The 19,444-nt window shown below is 39.0% G+C and overlaps 2 protein-coding genes across 2 annotated transcripts in view; one reads left to right on the top strand and one right to left on the bottom strand.

The window, feature by feature from the left end:
• Window positions 1-374: 374 nt before the first annotated feature.
• jund (JunD proto-oncogene, AP-1 transcription factor subunit) lies at window positions 375-2,538 on the bottom strand. Its single transcript, XM_031303969.2, has one exon. It carries the CDS (start codon window positions 2,253-2,255, stop codon window positions 1,440-1,442), a length of 816 nt encoding a protein of 271 aa, XP_031159829.1. The 5' UTR covers window positions 2,256-2,538; the 3' UTR covers window positions 375-1,439.
• Window positions 2,539-16,162: 13,624 nt separating this feature from the next.
• Window positions 16,163-19,444, top strand: part of LOC116053034 (E3 ubiquitin-protein ligase rnf213-alpha-like) — a 67,678-nt gene continuing 64,396 nt past the window's right edge. Inside the window, exons 1-2 of the mRNA XM_036007228.1 lie at window positions 16,163-16,255; window positions 16,826-16,932. Of these exons, the coding sequence (XP_035863121.1) occupies window positions 16,833-16,932 (100 nt within the window). The 5' untranslated portion in view covers window positions 16,163-16,255; window positions 16,826-16,832. The remainder of the gene's footprint in view (window positions 16,256-16,825; window positions 16,933-19,444) is intronic.

Raw genomic sequence — 19,444 nt, 5'->3', positions numbered from 1 at the left:
ATTATCACTATTATTTATAATGATATTGTGTTGACTTTTAGTTGTTGCCAGTTATAGTTTTAATTTTCTGTTGGTACAGCCACATAACCCACAACATAATTTCTTACTGCCTTTATATTGTTTAATATACTTGTCCATGTCAATGACAAAACTGTTTCTTCAGTCAACCCAGTTAGTTGAATACCTTTATGAAACTGAACATAGTTTTAAAATGAATGGTTATAGTAGGCTATGTCTTGATTTTGACCAACTACTTTGGAGAAACACATAAGGGTCACACCCAACATCCACTAACAGCTCCTTCACTGTTGCACACACTGACTTAAACCTATGACTTTTTCACAACATGCATGTAAATATGAGTTTTCTCAAAATGGAGGAAACAGTGTTTATGGCCGAGCAGCATTTAATTCAGAACAAAGCGGCATACAGCCAAACAACTGTAGGCTTGAGTTGGCAGAAACAGTCAGTGCAACAAAAAGGTTACGCCTCTTCACATTAAAACAAGAACACAATGAAATAGGGACACAATAGAGTAAAAAATAGATAAAAACATGTGTTTGTAAAGAGTAAAGATTATAAACACTGATTAATTACACCCTTTGACAACCAGCTGTGGGCAACATTCGAGTATGTAAACATCATGCAAATTGTTCCCTACATAAATAAATGGTAAATGGTCTAGGCTAGGTCATCTTTTACATATCAAATGTGGGTGTATGTGCATTTTTTCTTACAGCCACTTCCTAATATATTAAGGGTATCTGTGTCATAAATATTATATTAATATTAGGCTAAGTTTGTAGAAAAATTGTAAATCTTGTACACACAGCAAGTCTATAAACATTTTTAGAGGAAAAAAAAACTAATTTTGTGCTTTCTGTCATTAAAGTTGAGCACATAGACCCAATAAGTGCCTCTTTCTCACATCAGGAAAGCCCAAAGCCAAAGTCCATTAAAAGAAACTGCAGTTTAATGCAGCCTTGTTCATCAGTAAAATATACGATGTAGAACAGGATTTCAAACATCGACCATATTAAAAGGCAAACACTCTTCATTTCGGCATAAATCCAAAAAACAATTAGCGATTTTTTTTATAATAGGCTACTGATTTATGCTCTCCATTGGGTGGAGGCGAATGTGGAGGAATGTGGATCCTGGAAAATTACGAATTAAAATGTCTAATCTGTTGACCGATTACAGCTGAAGAGTCTCGTTATCACCCTTTATCTTGAATTGTGTTCTACCCTATTTTTTACATCTTGCCGATGCTCAAAACCATCAATCAATTATTAATACAGTTGGCCTACGTGGCCTGCATTATTTCCACTGGGAACAGCACACATCTGGGCTACGCTACATACAGAAAAACCAACATTAAGAAAGTCCATGAAGCTTATATGCTGGTCAGTAGCCCAACTGCAGGTCTGTACTTCCGACTAGTGCACCTGCACTTCGTGTGGCAGCAGCTGGCAGCCGCTGTTAACATGGTTGAGGACTCTCTGTTTCAGCTGGGCCACTTGGTCCCTTAGCAGGCTAGCCGTTGAGGCCAGATCGGTGTTGTGGCTTTTCAGCGATTTGACCTTGTCCTCCAGCCTCGAGATCCGCTCCAGTTTGCGCATCCGACACTTGGAGGCTGCAATCCGGTTCCTGAGCCTTTTCCTCTCGGCTTTCATGTGCTCCTGTGAGTCATTTTCGATGGGAGACAGCGGAGGGCTCTCCCCGAAGCTCTGAACGTCGGGGACCGTCTGAGGCTCCTCCTTCGGCGGCTGGACCCGAGACAGCTCCGGCGGGGCTGCCCCCAAAAGATGCGAAGGAGGAGGCGGGAAAGGGACTGTGTCCGTGGAGTAGTTGACAGTGGTTTCCATTGGCCCGATACCGTAACTGTTCAAGTTCGTATACACCGGTAGATCCGGCTGGATGGTGACCGGGGCGATGTTAGCGCCCAGATCCAGGCTGCTGTTCGTCTGCCCGGCTCCGTTCAGCTGGTTCTGCTTGTGCAAGTCTTCCAACGCCTTCACAAAGCCCTCAGCGAACTCCTGCTCGTCCGTTATCGTCTTCGGGTAGAGGAACTGGGGGCTTGTCGGTGTCGTAGTAACCATACCGTTGGACTGGATGATAAGCCTCTCCAGCTCCGGGGAGGCCAGTTTGAGCAGCCCCAGGTCCGGAGAGCTGAGGATGCTCTCGGCGTCGCGGAGATGCGGTTTGAGGTCTGCCTCGTCCGCCAGGCTCGAGTTAATATCCTTCTTCATCATTATTTCCGTGGATAATCATAAAACGACAAGTCCTAACGTTACTGCTCGACACTCCCTCACAGTGGTGCCTTACCCATAACCTAACAGAAATAAACAGCAGTAGGCTAGTGTAAAATATCTCTTTAATTGATATGTCTAATAGCCTACTAATAGCCTACTTTACTGAAACCGTTGCCAGATGTAGCCTATGTTCTCGAGCAGGATCTTAGTAGGCTACTGCACGCCCGCGCGCACAGCCTCGAGCTTTTCTAGGCTGGCACGTTCCATTATGTCACATCGGCGCGCGCGCATTGGCCAAAAAGTACGTTTTCCAGTATTTTATTTAAATAATTGGAGGAACCAAGCAGAGAGGAGGAGACACGAGGGAAGTCTCACTCTTCTTTAAATGATACAAAACGCAGCAGCCAGAGTTCTTACAAAAAAAGAAGTACTGAGCACATAACCCCTATTGTGAAATCCCTGCACTGGCTCCCAGTAAGTTACAGGGTTGACTTTAAAGCACTGCTGCTTGTTTTCAAGTCGCTTAATGGAATAGGGCCAAAGTATCTATCGGACATATTTCTGCAGTATGTACCACTCAGGTCTCTCAGATCAGAGCAGAAACCCACCGAGCAGCACTCAGCCATTATGCGGTTCACCCCTGGAACCAACTTCCAGAAGGCATCAAAAACGCCCCAACTATTCACAGTTTTAAATCCAGACTTAAGACTAAACTCTTTTCAGATGCCTTCTGCTAAGCATTACTACTTATTCTAGTAGACCAATGATTTTTACTATTCTTTTCTTTATTTTATTTTATGCTTTTATCTTTTACTGTTTTTATGCCTTAATGTTCTCATGCTTTTATTTTTCTATGTTTTTATGATCATACTGACCCTTGCTTTTGTTTTGTGTGGAGCACATTGTATTGCCACGGGTATGAAATGTGCTATATAAATAAACTTGCCTTGCCTTTGCTGTATTCTGGATACAGACGTTTCAACTGCAGGCTACTGTATTAGACCTACTTCTATATTTTTATAGGTTACAGTCTATGCTTCTTAAATAAGCTGGAACAGTGGTTGTTTGAACAATCTTTCTGAAAACATTATGTTTGCATATAATTTAGGCTATGCCTATGGTATCTTGTTATTATGGTCATTCCTGGGAATAAAGTTTATCTCGAGAGCAGGTCAATTTGACGAATGTGGTCATTTACCAATTTAGCTTTATTCTGCTTTTGTACCTGCAACTTTAGAAACACAAAACACTATCAGGAAAAAATATATAGGCTTATAAGGCGCAAACCCACACAGGTGTTTTCATCCATTCCAGCTATAGATCTCTGTTCAGGTTGAAGTGGGGCTGAGCATATATGCTGGTGATTAGCAGACCTTAGCTCATAAAAGAGTCACTTAATGTGTAATTTTTTAAGTCAAATATTTACCTTGAAAATCAACTAATATGAATGTTTGTTATGACTCTTAATGTGTTAAAGTTACTGTCAGACGACACACTGGTGTTTTACAGAGAATACAGGATTCAATCATGCTCAGTTATGGTGTAGGCTAGTTATATTTCTCCATAACAACTGAGCATCTTCTGAGGAAGACTGTGAGATGTGCTTAAAAGTGCTGGGGGAGATGTAGGCTAAATGGACCTGTTAAGATTTTTTAACGACTGAGTTATTCATATTCTCAATAGATGATTGTTGGTACCAGTTCTATTGCCATGGAGAGGAGAGAAAAATATTTACAGTATAATAAAATAAAGTCTGTAATGTAAAGCGCTGGAAACCATGTTTTCATTACTTTATCACATTTATTTTTTATACTTAATGTAGGGATGATAATTGCTTAACTGCAGGATAAAATGAAAATATCAGCTTGCATAATTCTGGACATGGACAGTTGTTGATCTCTCCTCAAAAAAGGCTTCTCACTTCTGTTTTAGGGCATCTGCCAAGACACTCGTATTCCTGCACAACACAATTTGGAGAAGTTGAATCTGAAACTGATCTGATTTCAACACTTGTTCTGGTCAGTTTACGGTTTCAAGTTGTTTTTGAGTTGGATCTGTGTGCAGCCCGCATCCTAGTCACATGATAATTTCAGTTAAGAGTTTCCATTTTCCATCACAGATTTTCCAATTTCACTTTCCACTTTTTGAGTGTATATCAAATTGGCATTACATTTAGTCATTGAATTTTCCTTTTTAACATTTAATGTCCCGAATATCAAGAAGAGTTTAAAGAATATTACCACTGTTTATTTTCAGTGGATTTCTTTAAAAATGAAAATGAGGTGGAAATCTTAAGTGCAAGTTTGGTGAGCACTAGTGGAAGCTCTGTTTGTGCAAGGTTAGTACATTTTGTCAGGATTATTCAGACTATGCCCCGCCATATTCAAAAGGCAAATTTTGTTTCACCTTGTAATCTTATTATGTTTGCTAACTCCTATAAGTTAGCAATACTTATATACACTACCTGTCTATACCTTATATGTGTATACCTTATGTTTATATCTGATGTTCATACCTGATTGTATTAACCACTTACACTCAACTGTTTATCTATTGGCTACTTTGGTTGTAATGTTTTCAGTGTTTTCATTAATGAATGTATGTGCTTTGTCTTTTTTGTATTTCTATTTTTATTTATTCTGTCACTCATTTGTTGTTATGTTTGGGACCCCCTCCACAACAAGATGGTACATTTAAAGGAGTTTTATCCTAATAAGTTTAAACACTTGTATAAAATCATTATGCACTACAAACACACGTCAAGGCAAAATATATTAACTGAATGATGCCTTTAATGTGACAAGTCTTAGTTTGGTTTCCCTGCTTTTAATGATTTTGGTTTGTCCATAAATACAGAGATGGGGCGATATTGTTTCTTTCATTAGCAAACAGTGCTCTGGCTTGTAAAGGGTTACACAGAGGAGGTAGAGGAGGTATGTGCGTCACAGGTAGGCCCCGTTTATCACTGCAAAGCTTTGTGTGGGTGGATCACATGATGGACCCTGTGATGTCAGATCTCTCAAAACTGTGGCGGAAATGGAGGTGGGGTGGGGGAGATATTTTTGTCTAAAAGCTGTGTATCAGTGTTGAGAGAGTGAGAGAGTGGGGGTGCTGAGCCTGGAGTCAAGAAAAAAGGCAGGCAGTAGCTGGAAAAGGATGTAGCACACACACACACACACACACACACACACACACATCACAATAAGGCACGAAAGCAGTGAATTTAGCCTTATGATTGTTGAAACACAGAGCAGAAGATTTTGTTGCAGGAGTATTTTGAGTATCAACATCAGGGACATTTGAATTGACTTTAACCACGGTAAAATAGCAGGTGAACATAAGACAACACCTTCTGTGAAAAGTCAAGTAATGACAGAGAAACATTTTGAAATTTAGAACTTAGAACTTATTAGAATTTATGAACATGCGTTGAACATGGATGTAATCTGATACTGTATAAGCTTGCAAGGCATTCTTTCAAAGTAGTTGATACAAGATAAATGCCAGGCCAACAATGATACAGTGCTTGAATGGCAGATATGTGACTTTGTGTGTGCACGTGTCCTCAAAAATAAAACACATGTCAAATAAAACCTTATCTTAGATCTCATTTCCATTTGCAGCACTTATCTTTCATATTTGATCATCGTGGGTTTATAGGAATATATTGCTCTTTCTGCAAATGTGGTGATGTGATCTTGGACCTCTTTGATGGTAATGTTGATGATGAATGACACGTTATTATATGTATTTGTAGAACAAGATTAAGCCTTAAAGGCATCAACATGCTGCAGCCAGTGCCCTCCCCCTACACCGACATCAAAATCAGAACTTTTCTTGTAACTTTTAGGAACTGTCATATGACGTTCACCTTCACTTCTCACTCAACTGGCCAGGTGTGTGAGGTGGAAAAACTTAGGTTTTATTGCACTTAAGCTCTCCATTTTCTTTCTTTACACAACTATGTGTTACTTTTCATGTTTACAACTCAGTGAAACGCAATGCACTGTTATCCCCATTAGAACCTACACTCACCTAAAGGATTATTAGGAACACCATACTAATACCGTGTTTGACCCTATCCTATCAATATGGGCCAACATTTCTAAAGCATGCTTCCAGCACCTTGTTGAATCAATGACACAAAGTATTAAGGCAGTTCTGAAGGTGAAAGGGATCCCCCACACCATTACACCACCACCACCACCAGCCTGCCCAGTGGTAACAAGGCATGATGGATCCATGTTTCATTCTGTTTACGCCAAATTCTGACTCTACCATCTGAATGTCTCAGCAGCAATCGAGACTCATCAGACCAGGCAACATTTTTCCAGTCTTCAACTGTCCAATTTTGGTGCGCTCGTGCAAATTGTAGCCTCATTTTCCTATTTTTAGTGGAGATGAGTGGTACCTGGTGGGGTCTTCTGCTGGTGTAGCCCATCCACCTCAAGGTTGTGCGTGTTGTGGCTTCACAAATGCTTTGCTGCATACCTCGGTTGTAACGAGTGGTTATTTGAGTCAAAGTTGATCTTCTATCAACTTGAATCAGTCGGCCCATTTTCCTCTGACCTCTAGCATCAACAAGGCGTTTTTGCCCCCCAGGACTGCAGCATACTTACATACTTTTCTAAATTTGAATGAAGAAAAGACAGAAGTCATGGTCTTTGGTGGCACCTCTGTGACCCCCCCTAGTTGATCTGGGTTCTCTGGCACAGTATCGCAAGCCAATTGAGAAAAATTTGGGGGTAAAAGTGGACTCAGACCTCAAATTTGACAGCCAGATTAAAGCTGTGGTGAAGTCTAGCTTTTTCCAGTTAAGTCAACTGGCAAAAATCAAACCAGTCCTTCAGAGACAACACTTTGAGACAGTAATCCACGCCTTTGTAGCCACTCAGCTGGATTACTGTAATGCACTTTATATAGGGGCTAGTGGGTCCTCCATTGCTCGTCTTCAACTGGTACAAAATTCTGCTGCACGTCTTTTAACTGGCACAAGCAAGTATGAGCACATTTCACATATTTTAGCTTCACTCCACTGGTTGCCTGTCCATTTGAGGATTCATTTTTAAATTCTTTTATTTGTTTTTAAAGCTTTGAATGGCCTTGCACCTCTACACTCCCAGCCGATCTCTCAGGTCAGCTGACCAGCTGCTCCTGATGGTGCCTAAAGCTAGGCTTAAGCTCAGAGGGGACCGAGTGTTTGCCGTTGCAGCTCCAAAACTTTGGAATGGACTGCCTCTGCACATTAGACAGGCATCCTCTCTGTCTAATTTTAAAAATTGCCAGAAGAAGAAAAACCCACCTCTTTTCTTTGGCTTTTAACACCAGGTAGAGTGTTGATCTTATGTGTATACTTGCATATTTTTATTGTGTGCGGGCAGTGCATTTTAGTTTTTTATTTATTCTACTTAGTTCTGTTTTATCTTTTTGTGCAGCACTTTGGAAACCTTGTGTTTGTAAATCGTGCTATATAAATAAAGTGGATTGGATTGGATACTGGATGTTTTTCCTTTTTCAGACCATTCTTTGTAAACCCTAGAAATGGTTGTGCGTGAAAATCCCAGTAACTGAGCAGATTGTGAAATACTTAGACCAGCCCGTCTTGCACCAACAACCATGCCACGCTCAAAGTTGCTTAGATCACCTTTCTTTCCCATTCTGACATTCAGTTTGGATTTCAGGAGACTGTCTTGACCAGGACCACACCCCTAAATGCATTGAAGCAGCTGCCATGTGATTGGTTGATGAGATAATTTCATTAACGTGAAATTTAACAGGTGTTCCTAATAATCCTTTAGGTGAGTGTATATCTTGCCTCTATGACGGCCATCTTTTTAACCCTAATTTCTTGGTGTGTGGCTGTTTGGAACAGCTAATACACAAAGCAGACTTGTAACCTTCAGTTACCATAAATATGTAAAAATAAAGATCAGATCATGAAATACCTAAAATGTTAAATGTAAAAGGGTTATGTGGTTCAATGTGTACATATGGAGGAAGGGCTGTGTTGTGTCCTCACAGTATGGACTTTTTGTTACTCCTCCTTTCTTTAAAAGGACGAGAATGGGATTTGGGTTAAAGATATTTTTAGGATTCGATAATCTGAGGGATACTTTGAGATTAAGATTTGGGGTTTTTTGTTCAGCACCATACGTTCAGTAGTAATTAAAGTAAAGCACAAGTGTAGGTATACATGTATTTGTCCCACTAACGTTCTCCACTGGGGCTGATGACGTAGTTTCAAAGTGTAGGAAGTTCCACATTCATGGAGGACGTAGGAACCCCATGCACAATGTGAGCATGTGAGTGTATCAGTGCGTGCGTATTGTTGGTTTTAACAAAACCCAGCTGTGCCCACACACACACGCACGCATGCATGCACGCACGCACGCACACACACGCACACACACACACACACACACACACACACACACACACACACACACACACACACACACATACACTGACAGTTTCACACACTTAACCACAAAACCTCACCAGGCCTACACCATTTCATGGTTAAACATAAACAGTTGTAGAAAAACTAGTCAAAAGCATACAACATTTGATAATTTCTTTCAGAACATGTTACTATACTGTATACACATGGAACAAACTGAAACATCATATTAGAACCATACTTACATATTAGGACTTAATAACACGTTTACACTAAGTTCACAGAGATATACCTAATTGAATTATCTAGTTCTCGTTTTTATTTTATGTATATACTGTAAATAATTGCTGTTAATTTACAGCAGGATTTCAACAGTATTAACCTGTAATTGTTAAACAGCGCTTTACCGTTAAGACAAAAGAGAATCTGTTAAATAATGTTCTATTGACAGTTTTTATACATAACATAATTATAATGTATAAATAAAATACAGCACTTTACTGCTAGTCAACCGTCCAAAGTATTTAAGTTAACAGTATCATGCAGTATTTTTTGCAGTTTGGTAAGAACAACTTCACTTGAACTGCACATGTGAAGCTGGATTCGTTCTTTTCTTCATCCATCCCCATCTTACTAATTATTTGGTGAGTAGCAATTTTATTTAATTCATAAATCGATGCAAAGTCTATCAGTGATGTTTCCAGTTTGTTTGCATACTGAATACATATGTGCATGTCATAACAGAAAGATTCAGCAGCTAGCTAGAATTTCAGAGGTGATTGCCTAATCAGACAACACAAGGAGGTTATTTTAGTTTTAGATTTCTAAGTTAATGTGTGGACACATGTATTTTGCCAGTGAATTCATGAAGCATAATTTTTTACAGTCTGTGGAAATCTATGTTATTTGTGTTCTGTTTCGGAAACTGTACAACTGTTTGGATGTTCCAGGCTAACTATGGCTAATTTGGCTGTCTGAGGGGTTAGTTTAGGGCTTGGGATATATATTTTTTTGTATTTTTATGCTCCACCTTCATTGTGGTAAGAGGAAATAAGGGGAATGCTGATTTTGTATTTGAGAAGTTGCAATCTATTTTGGAACTCATATCTTTCTCTGTCTGTCTCACATACAGTCCGAGGGCTACTGATGCTGGATTGAGAGAACATGGTATCTTCCAGTGGGCCATCAGTCATCCACTAACCCACTCCCTTGCCATCTTCCAATACATGGACTTCTGTACTTTTGGGCATTTTGAGAGAGAAGTCTCTGTCTCAGGTTTTTGTTAGCAGTTGTTTAACATGCAATTGTTCTACATGTGAAGTTTCCAACTTTATATCAAAATAAAAAGTCAAGTGCAATAAAAAAGCTCTCACATTGTAATTACTGTATATGATTGAAAAATCAGTAATAGCTCTTATCTGTTCCTCACTCACAACATTTTGTCATAATTTGCATTATGTGCTTGTAGCCAGCTTTGGACAGAGAATTTGGGCAGAGTAACAACCAGTACCAAGTCTTTTAGCCTTTTTCTTAACAAAAGTTTCTTTAATCGTATGTTGTGTGACTAATTCTGTGATGTGTATAATCTGCTAAATCAGTATTAATTTAGGTTAAAATAGGTTTATTAGGCCAACAAATAAAGAAATAAAGAGATCAGTCAACTGTAAGATACTGTAAAAAAAAAAAAAGGAAAAAAGCAGCTAGTTTTAACTTTAGTTAACTGTAGAATACTGTGAAAGTAATCAAAAAACCAGTTCACACTGTATTTTGCATTAACAGTACAAAACCGTAAATTTTAGTGACAGAGAATGTTAATTTTACAGTAACATAATGGCAACCCTGCTTCCAGTTATTTACTGTTTGTTTATAGGAATATTCTTTACAGTGTAAGTTTATCAGTTTCCTTGCTTATTTAAAAGGTTTAACATGGTACTGAAAGTGTGTACAGTGCTACAGCCTGCTTATCTTGCTTAACTGTTATTTTTTGTAACATGAAATGATTATTTATTTGTATTTATTATTTTGCAGCTGCAGCAAACTTAGTCCCACAGAATCAATGGTATTTAATCGTATTGTCCCAGTAGAAAATAAGAGTGATAGAAGTGTTGCGCAATATGCTTCATTAACCTCAAATGGATGTTTCTATCTATTTTCCATCTAGTCTGTGAAACAGAAAAATGTAAATTACATTTTGTGGAAAGATTTTGTAACTGTCTCATGCCATTGCACACTTGATGCTGATTGTCTTGTTTGGTTTTTAATGCTTAATGCTACAAGACACTTTTAATTTTATAAGAATTGATAGGTACAGGTTAAGCCTGTAGATATATATATATATATATATATATATATATATATATATATATATATATATAGTATGTCCAGAATGTATTAAACCTCTGCAGTGAGAGAGGACAACAGGTTGATCTGTCACATCCGATCAGTGGCTCAGTGGACACTGCCACCTTACAACCAAAAGAGTGGGTTAGAATATCGGTCCTGATTCTTTGTGATTTTTCCTGCTCTTCCCCATGCCGGTGTGGGTTGCAGCTGGGTGCCCATGTTTCCTCTCACAGTCTAAAGACATGCAAGTCCCCTGATTTGGTACAAGCTCAAAGCTTCAATTTCCTGCAATATATCAATGTGCCCCAGAGATCGACCTCTGACCACTATTACGGTCGGTCAATTCTTTAAAAAAGCTATGAGCAAATGGGCAAAGTTATTGCGTTTTTATATTATATGTTTTATGTGTTATCATGTGTTTCTTTATAAATATTTTTTACAATTGTTTTCTTGTTTTACCATTTGTAAAAAAAAAAGCTGGAATGGACCTTTGAACGTACCCTTTTTCTATATGCGCCTGGATTATTTTTTCTTAGAAAGATGTTCTAGGGATTAATGCTGTGGGCCTGTAAAGCCCACTAAGGTATTTTGTGATATTAAAACTAAATTTGAGTTTGATTACTTTAAATCCTGCATTACTGTAGACGACTCATAAACAATAATGCTAAAGACTTTGAATTGTTTGTTTTGTCCAACTAGTTCAAAACCATAGTTCAAAAATCTGTTCAAAACAAGATGTTCAATTTATAATGATATAAAACAGAAAAGCAGCACATTTCAGAAGTTGGAACCAAAAAATATTTGGCATTTTTGCTTGATAAATGAATAAATAAAAAAAATATATATAAATGAGGCTTATCAAAAATGTCACTGCTATTTTTTCTTTCATTGACCAGTGGATTAGTCAATGAACCATTGTTTCAGTTGTAGATGTGTAATTAACACGATGTATTAAACATGTTTACAGGTGGGAAACTATCAGTACAATAGCCTATATTAAAAATGTTTACAGGTGGGAAACTATCAGTACAATAGCCTATATTAAAAATGTTTACAGGTGGGAAACTATCAGTACAATAGCCTATATTAAAAATGTTTACAGGTGGGAAACTATCAGTACAATAGCCTATATTAAAAATGTTTACAGGTGGGAAACTATCAGTACAATAGCCTATATTAAAAATGTTTACAGGTGGGAAACTATCAGTACAATAGCCTATATTAAAAATGTTTACAGGTGGGAAACTATTAGTACAATCGCCTATTAAAAATGAAATAAGCACTAATCAATCTCTTTATAATTCCTTAAGTAGTCTACTTAGATTGTGGGTTTAGTGACTTTACAATAAGCTAACATACTTACAAAGGCTACTATATGCTTTGATAATATCTACATCAATGTAGGCTAATATTTTTAAATATTTCCACAGTGACTTCTATTTACCTTATGATTTATCCACATTTTAATGTAGGCCTATCATAACATATGTTTTTCTGTATGTTAAATATTACAAACAAAAGTCGGTTATATTTTTATGATATTAGTAGCTAAGTACTTTCAATCAGTAAACGTTAGTCCTGTTCAAATGAGTAAGGGATTCGTTAGCCAGTTGTCTCACAGGAATTAGTCGGAGGGTGTATGGTTCAACTTGAACCTGACCGCTATGGCTGAAGGCCACACCCAGCGCGAGAGAACGTGTACACGAACTGCTGCTGCTGGCTGCTGGCTGCTGCTTGGCTGCTGCTGCAGTGCACTAGCTAGCTAGTTGCGGTTTCCGAAAAAGGCCATTCCATTTTACAGGTATTTATTGTTTCTTCTCAGCACTTGTAATAGTTTCTAACTAGCTAGCTAACTACCTAACTGTAGCCCTTAAAGTACCTAACGTTAGCTAGCTAGCTATAGCTACGTGCTCCAGGCTAACATGAAATGGGTAATAATAAATATGCTTTATGTTTGTCTGTTTGAACCATTGACATATATAAAAGGTTTGAACTAGGAAACGCTAACAGTTAGAATACTGACCAGCAAATACAACTGTGGACAGAAATGGATGAAAAGAAAGGAGAAGAGAGAAGGAGACAGTCTCTTGTGACAGACGATTATTTGAAGATTATTTTAAGAGTGGTGTGGGTACTTGGTGGTCTAAGTCCAGCACAGTAGGTAGGTACAGAAACCCCACAATGGGCAAACAGCAGCACACAAACATTTACGTAGTGTAAGTATTATGTATTTCTGTCAAGAAGAGCAGCAGCTGTGCCTATAATATTTACATAATAAAATATTCTGTAGATATTAATATCTTTCTCAGTGTAATTTATACTGTACACTGCAGACTGCGCTTCCTGTTGTCACAGGGTGAATACAGGCAAACAAATCCATCAAGGGGCAGGAAAGGAACATCCAAGTAGAGGTTCAGGCAGGTAACACTTTACAGAATCCAAAGTTTCAGGTAACAGACAACAGGGGTAAGTGAGCAGAGGCTGGAGACAGGGACAGAGAAAACAAGCCAGGCAAAACAACCAACCGTCTTATATCCTAATGTCCTTATGACATCTTCCACACAAGACTACAGGTGCTATTACTATTATATTATAAAAATCCAGGGGATTTTAACCTCTCCATTTATGATTCCCTAGCACAACCCATTTATTTGAAAGTACTGTTCACAAAATCTTGACTAGCCATTTCATTAGGTGGCCTGGGTGTGCCTTTCCTAGTGGTAAATACCTCTATCTGCCTTTTTAGCATGGCCTACCAGCCTTTTTAGCAAAACAACTACGCAACAACAATTGATAACATTAAACAGTCGTTTGTCAACATTATTTTGGTTGTAGAATTTCCCTTTACCATGTGTTTGCAGGAAATTACATCAATAACATCACCATGATAATGTTATTGGGAAAATAAACTAAAAGTGAAATGTGATATGATGGAGCTGAGCTCTAGCTTGCTCTGGCCCAATTTAAACTTGGAGTATGTGCACCACCTTCAGTTGCCACATTAGGCCGTATTAGATAACAGTGAATTTTGGTCCACCTTGGAAAGAAGGCAAAATGTTAGCACACTTATTCTATTGCAAGCACCCAGTGTCCAATATGTTGACTCTTACAATTCACTATATTTTTTACATCCAGCACATTCCTGATTTGTGGTAGTGTGCGGTAGCATTGTAAATGCTTATTAGTCCACTTGGCTTTCTTTTTTCCTTGCCTCACTATAATAGTACTGCCTCCAAAAATTACAAAATAGCTCAAACAGTAAACATAATTTCCTAGTTTCAAAATGACCCGTAAGAAACCTGTGAGCGATGTCATGCTGACTTCCTTCACTGTTATCTGTCCCTGGCACAACAGGCAAGTCCTCAGCTTTAGTGCACTAGCAAAACACAGAAACTCTACAAGCTGTGGGGCTAGTACTTCTTGAGTGACTGTGACCTCTGACCTCCCTGTGGAGGGTGAGTATGTGTATAGAATCTCCCTTTAGTGACAAATACAGTATCAAAGATAAAACAGTGCAGATACTAAAACAAGATTATGTAAAACCTTCATTACTGCTGTCATCTCAATTCAAGGAATAAAAATATGCATTTGAAGGAACAGCATTTCTGTTAGATGAATGGAGAGGGAGAGAGAGATGCAGAGTGTGGGGGCAGAGATGTTTTTCCAGACATGCTGGGATAGATGCGGTTCCATAAATATGTTGGGCAGCTTGGTATACTATGTGCCCAGTGGTAAAAATAGGCCTTCTTCCTGAGTGAAGTGATGACGAGTGCAGCCTGCCTGCATCATCATCCACAAGTCGGCTTCATCCTCATACTGAAAGAGGCAGAGAAACAAAGTGTGGGGGGAGCATCAGTAATTACCATGGCAACACATGCAGAGTGACGCAGGTAAAAGCAATAGAAAGAAAAAGAGGTTGTGATTGGCTGGTGCCTGCTATAGTGTGTCTGTGGAAGAGATGTGTGGGTGGTAAAGAAGAGGAGGAGGACTCAATATCCCAGCACTGAGATTAGCTCCCACATCCCCCAACACACACACACACACACACACACACACACACACACACACACACACACACACTCCTTGAGCACTGACTTCAGAGGCAGTGGAAAATGGTCTTATTTTCCTCCCTCCATCTTGGATATTATGCATGCCTTAGTTTTGAATTAAATTAAATTTCAAAGTTTGCTCTGCGCCATAGTCTTCTTATTTACTGCTGTTTTTCTTCCAGTTCTGTTCTATCTCTCCCAGATAGAACAGATTATGGATCAACAGCAGCCATAACAAAATCATACTTGTGTCCCAAAAGGTTCAATTCTGTTTGGTCACACATTAGTGGGCCAGTAGCCTCGTGTCATAAGGGAGAAACAGTTTAACATACAAAAATATGTCCTTTTTAAAAAAAATAGTTTTATGTGGGTATTTTACAATGAAGCCTCACCTAGGCCAAAGGTAGTGTGTTGTAAAACAACAGTAAATAAATTCCAGTTTGACAACATGAGATGAAACTTTGATCCGAGCTGGGAAAGTTGGTCAATAAAGGAAGCCTCACATGCCATTTATTTACTAATATTATATTACTATTAAACTATAAAGTAATTGATTTAAATTAATCAATATTGCCACCTAGTGGTTACTAATAAAGATGTGTGTGTATTAGTGCTGTATTTGAAAGTTGTATGTAGAAGATAGTTATATAGTTTTTTAATACTTGCTAAAAATACTACTTCTGATATAATAATAATAACCACTTGTATCATACATTAGATGTATTAGTATTAGTTTTTTGTGACATTGATTGCACTTTATGCTTTGTCTTCTTTGTAAAGGTGGACAATATTAACTAATGATTGTATGAATTATATTAAAGGTGCCAGTGACCTACAGTATAGGGCTGCAACAATTATTCAATCAAAAGAAAAATATTCAGCAATTATTTTGATGATTGATTAATCATTTAAGGAATAAGGACCTAAGACTAATACCTAGTTCCAACTTCTCCATTGTAAAGATTTCCCATTATATGAAAGGACATGTCAGACAAAACAAGCAATTCAAAAAAAAGAGTTTCACTTTGGATTCTCGGAAATTCGGATGATTTATTGCTCAATAAGTGTGGCAGAAAAAGCCAAAGCAGCCACACCTCTTACTGTAAATCAAAAACGAAAGTAAATGCATGACCCTCAGTAAGCTATATAATGTCAGTTTTCAGCTCAGATTTTCAAAGTCAACCATGTAAGGAAGAAGAGGATACAAGGTAGGTTATCTGAACAAATTAATCCATTGTACTGACCCAAGAATAATCCATTAAATTACGATGACTAGAATATTCAAGTACTGTGTTTGAAATAGTTAATCCAAGGTTATGTCATACTGACAGCTATTTTTATTTTATTTATCTTTGTATTACAATATAATTAGCTATAAATTGTCTTTACTAATTCGTTATAGGATTAGGCTTGACTGTATGCTTCCATTTTGAATTGAGTGTTTATGAGATTATGTTGTGCAGTTCTAGTTTAAAAATGAGAGACGGACTGAGAGGAAAAAGGAAGAGAGACAAAATGAGTTATGGCTACCACACACACAACCCAGGAAGACATAAATCCTTTAGTAGTTTTATATTGGGCTACATTACCATTAAGTTATAGCAACATGTTACATAGGTCCCCATTCATACCTATATTGGCTTTTATTTTTGGAAATATTACATTCAATTGGTAAAATACTTAACTGAACTGAAAGAAGCATGAATTCTTCTAGCTTCTAATGCCAACAACTAAATCAAAATGTTTTCGGTTAATCTTAATGTTGTCTTTTTGAACAGGTAAATAATGTTTTGCACTGATTGTGGAAATCAAGTGGAAAGTTCATTCCGATTCTGTCCTCACTGTGGCTTCAGGTTATGTGTCTTGATCCAAAATGTGACCCAAGGTAAGCTTACTAGAATAGAATAGACTTTAATTGTCATTGTGCAGTAGAACCATACAACGCAATTTGCTTGTGCAGCCTCTAAAACAATACTCACTTTCATATACACACTCACACAATAGATAAAATAAGAAAAATATAAAAACATTATCAAGGCATCCAATATTGCACTGAGTTCCATTACATAGAATCCCTATCTAGAAAGTGCAACTGTGCTGACTGGGGGGTGGGGATTGTTCAGTTCTGTGATGGCCCTGGGGATAAAACTGTTCTACAGCCTGGAAGTGCGTGCTCTAAAAGCCTACCGCCTGCCAGATGGAAGCAGGGAGAAGAGATGGTTTGAGGGGTGTGTCGTGTCTCATCCTGCAGAATATTGTGCACTCGGCGGAGGCAGCGGATCTTAAAGATGTCGTTCAGTGGGGGCAAGGGAAGTCCAATGATTTTTTCAGCAGATCTCAATCGAAATAATTCGATTAAGGGATTTCCTGTCCTTCCCCGTGCAGTTGGCATACCATGCAGTCATACAGTATGTTATGACACTCTCGATAGAACAGTGGTAGAAGATCTTAAGCAGCTCAGCAGACAGGTTGCTCCTTTTGAGTATTCGTAAAAAGTAGAGCCGCTGTTGCGCCTTTTTGACCATGGCGGTTCTGTTTATTTCCCATTTTAGGTCCTCTGAGATCATGATCCCCAAGAACTTAAAACAAGAGACCTTTTCCACTTCCTCACCAATCATGATGAGGGGTCGGGGGACCTCCTTACACCTTCTGAAGTCAACTATAATCTCCTTTGTTTTTTTGACATTCAGGGTCAGATTGTTGTCTTTGCACCATCCCGTCAGTCTGTCAACTTTGACTACATCTCTGTAGGCGTTCTAGCCGCTGTTAGAGATTTCTCCCACCACAGTTGTGTCATCTGCGAATTTTATCATTGTACTCGAGGGGTGGGTGGAGATGCAGTCATACGTGTAGATGGAATAGAGCAGCTGGCTCAACACGCAGCCTTGCGGTGCTCCAGTGCTGAGGGACAGGCTCGAGGATTGGTGTGGGCCCAGTCTCACTGTCTGTGGCCGATCTGTCAGGAAATCCTTGATCCACACATGCTGCTGCTGAGGCCAGGTCAAGGAGTTTGGTGACCAGCTGGTTAGGAATGATGGTATTAAATGCTGAGCTGTAGTCTATGAAGAGCAGTCTCACGTATGTCTTCCCCTTGTCAAGGTGTGTCAGTGCTTTATGGAGGGCTGTAACGATAGCATCCTCTGTGGACCTGTTTTCCCTGTAGGCATACTGATGCTGGTCCAGGTTGAGGGGGAGGGCAGATTTAGCATGCTTCATCACCAGCCTCTCAAAGCACTTGGTAACGATGGGGGTGAGCGCCACAGGTCTGTAGTCGTTCAGAGTGCTGATGTGGCTTTGCTTGGGCACTGGAATGATGGTTGCTGTTTTGAAGCAGGTCGGTACAGTCGCTATGGCCAAAGACATATTAAAGATGTCCGCAAAGACATCTGCGAGCTGGTGGGCGCATTCTCTGAGCACTCTCCCTGGAATCGCGTCAGGTCTCTCTGCCTTCCTAGTGTTCACAGACCTAAAGGTGCGTCTCACTTCCTCTGCTGTTACCTTAAGTGTGAGGTCTGTGTCAACAAGGGGAGGAGCGGCTCCGTTATCTAGTCCAGATGTTGCAAAGCGGGTGTAGAAATGGTTGAGCTCCTGCCACACCCGTGTTGGATCTTTGTTGGTGAAGTGGCCTTCAATCTTTTCCTTGTACGCAGCTTTTGCCTGCTTGATGCCCTTTTTCCAAGTTGTGTCTGGCTGTGCTATATAATGCTCTGTCCCTGGATTTAAAGGCTGTGTTGCGCTCCCTCAGAAGGGCATGGACCTCCGCAGTCATCCAAGGTTTCATGTTAGGGGGAATCCTGATGCATGTGTTGATAGTGATGTTTTCAACGCAGGTCCTGATGTAACAGAGGACAGTAAAGGCATATTCATTCACATCCTGATTAAAAAAACAATATATAGATGCAATAGATGCATCCCCAGGCCACCTCTTAACAGTTCTGATGGTAGGTTTCTGCTTTTTCATGACGGGGCGATACGCTGGAATCAGGGATAGTGACAGGTGATCAGACTGGCCCAGGTGTGCAAGGGGGGAGGCTCTCCCTTTTTAATGTTAGAGTATACACAGTCCGGTATGTTATTCCCTCATGTTGCACACTTGATATGCTGTGTTTCCATGTCCAAGCATTAACAATGCTGGGCCTTTAACCAGAATAAGGATGAGAAATAATAGTGCTCTACACTTCGTCTGTAACAAACTGTGGTTGTTTTTCTTTGTAGCCTAGCCAATAACATTGTTTTTGTGTTTTACACAGGCTTTAATGAAGTATGATTTGTCTATATGGTAGCTAAAAGTCCAGTTTTGATTACCTTAAAGTTGAACTTTGTAATGTATCATTCTGTTATCTGTATGGAGGTGTACCATAAAAGACTAAAACTGACACATTTACTACGGTTATATA

The sequence above is a fragment of the Sander lucioperca genome, chromosome 11, assembly GCF_008315115.2.
Source record: "Sander lucioperca isolate FBNREF2018 chromosome 11, SLUC_FBN_1.2, whole genome shotgun sequence".
Classification (NCBI taxonomy): domain Eukaryota; kingdom Metazoa; phylum Chordata; class Actinopteri; order Perciformes; family Percidae; genus Sander; species Sander lucioperca.
The sequence above is the reverse complement of the archived record's forward strand: the minus strand, read 5'-3'. Positions and strand labels throughout refer to the sequence as shown.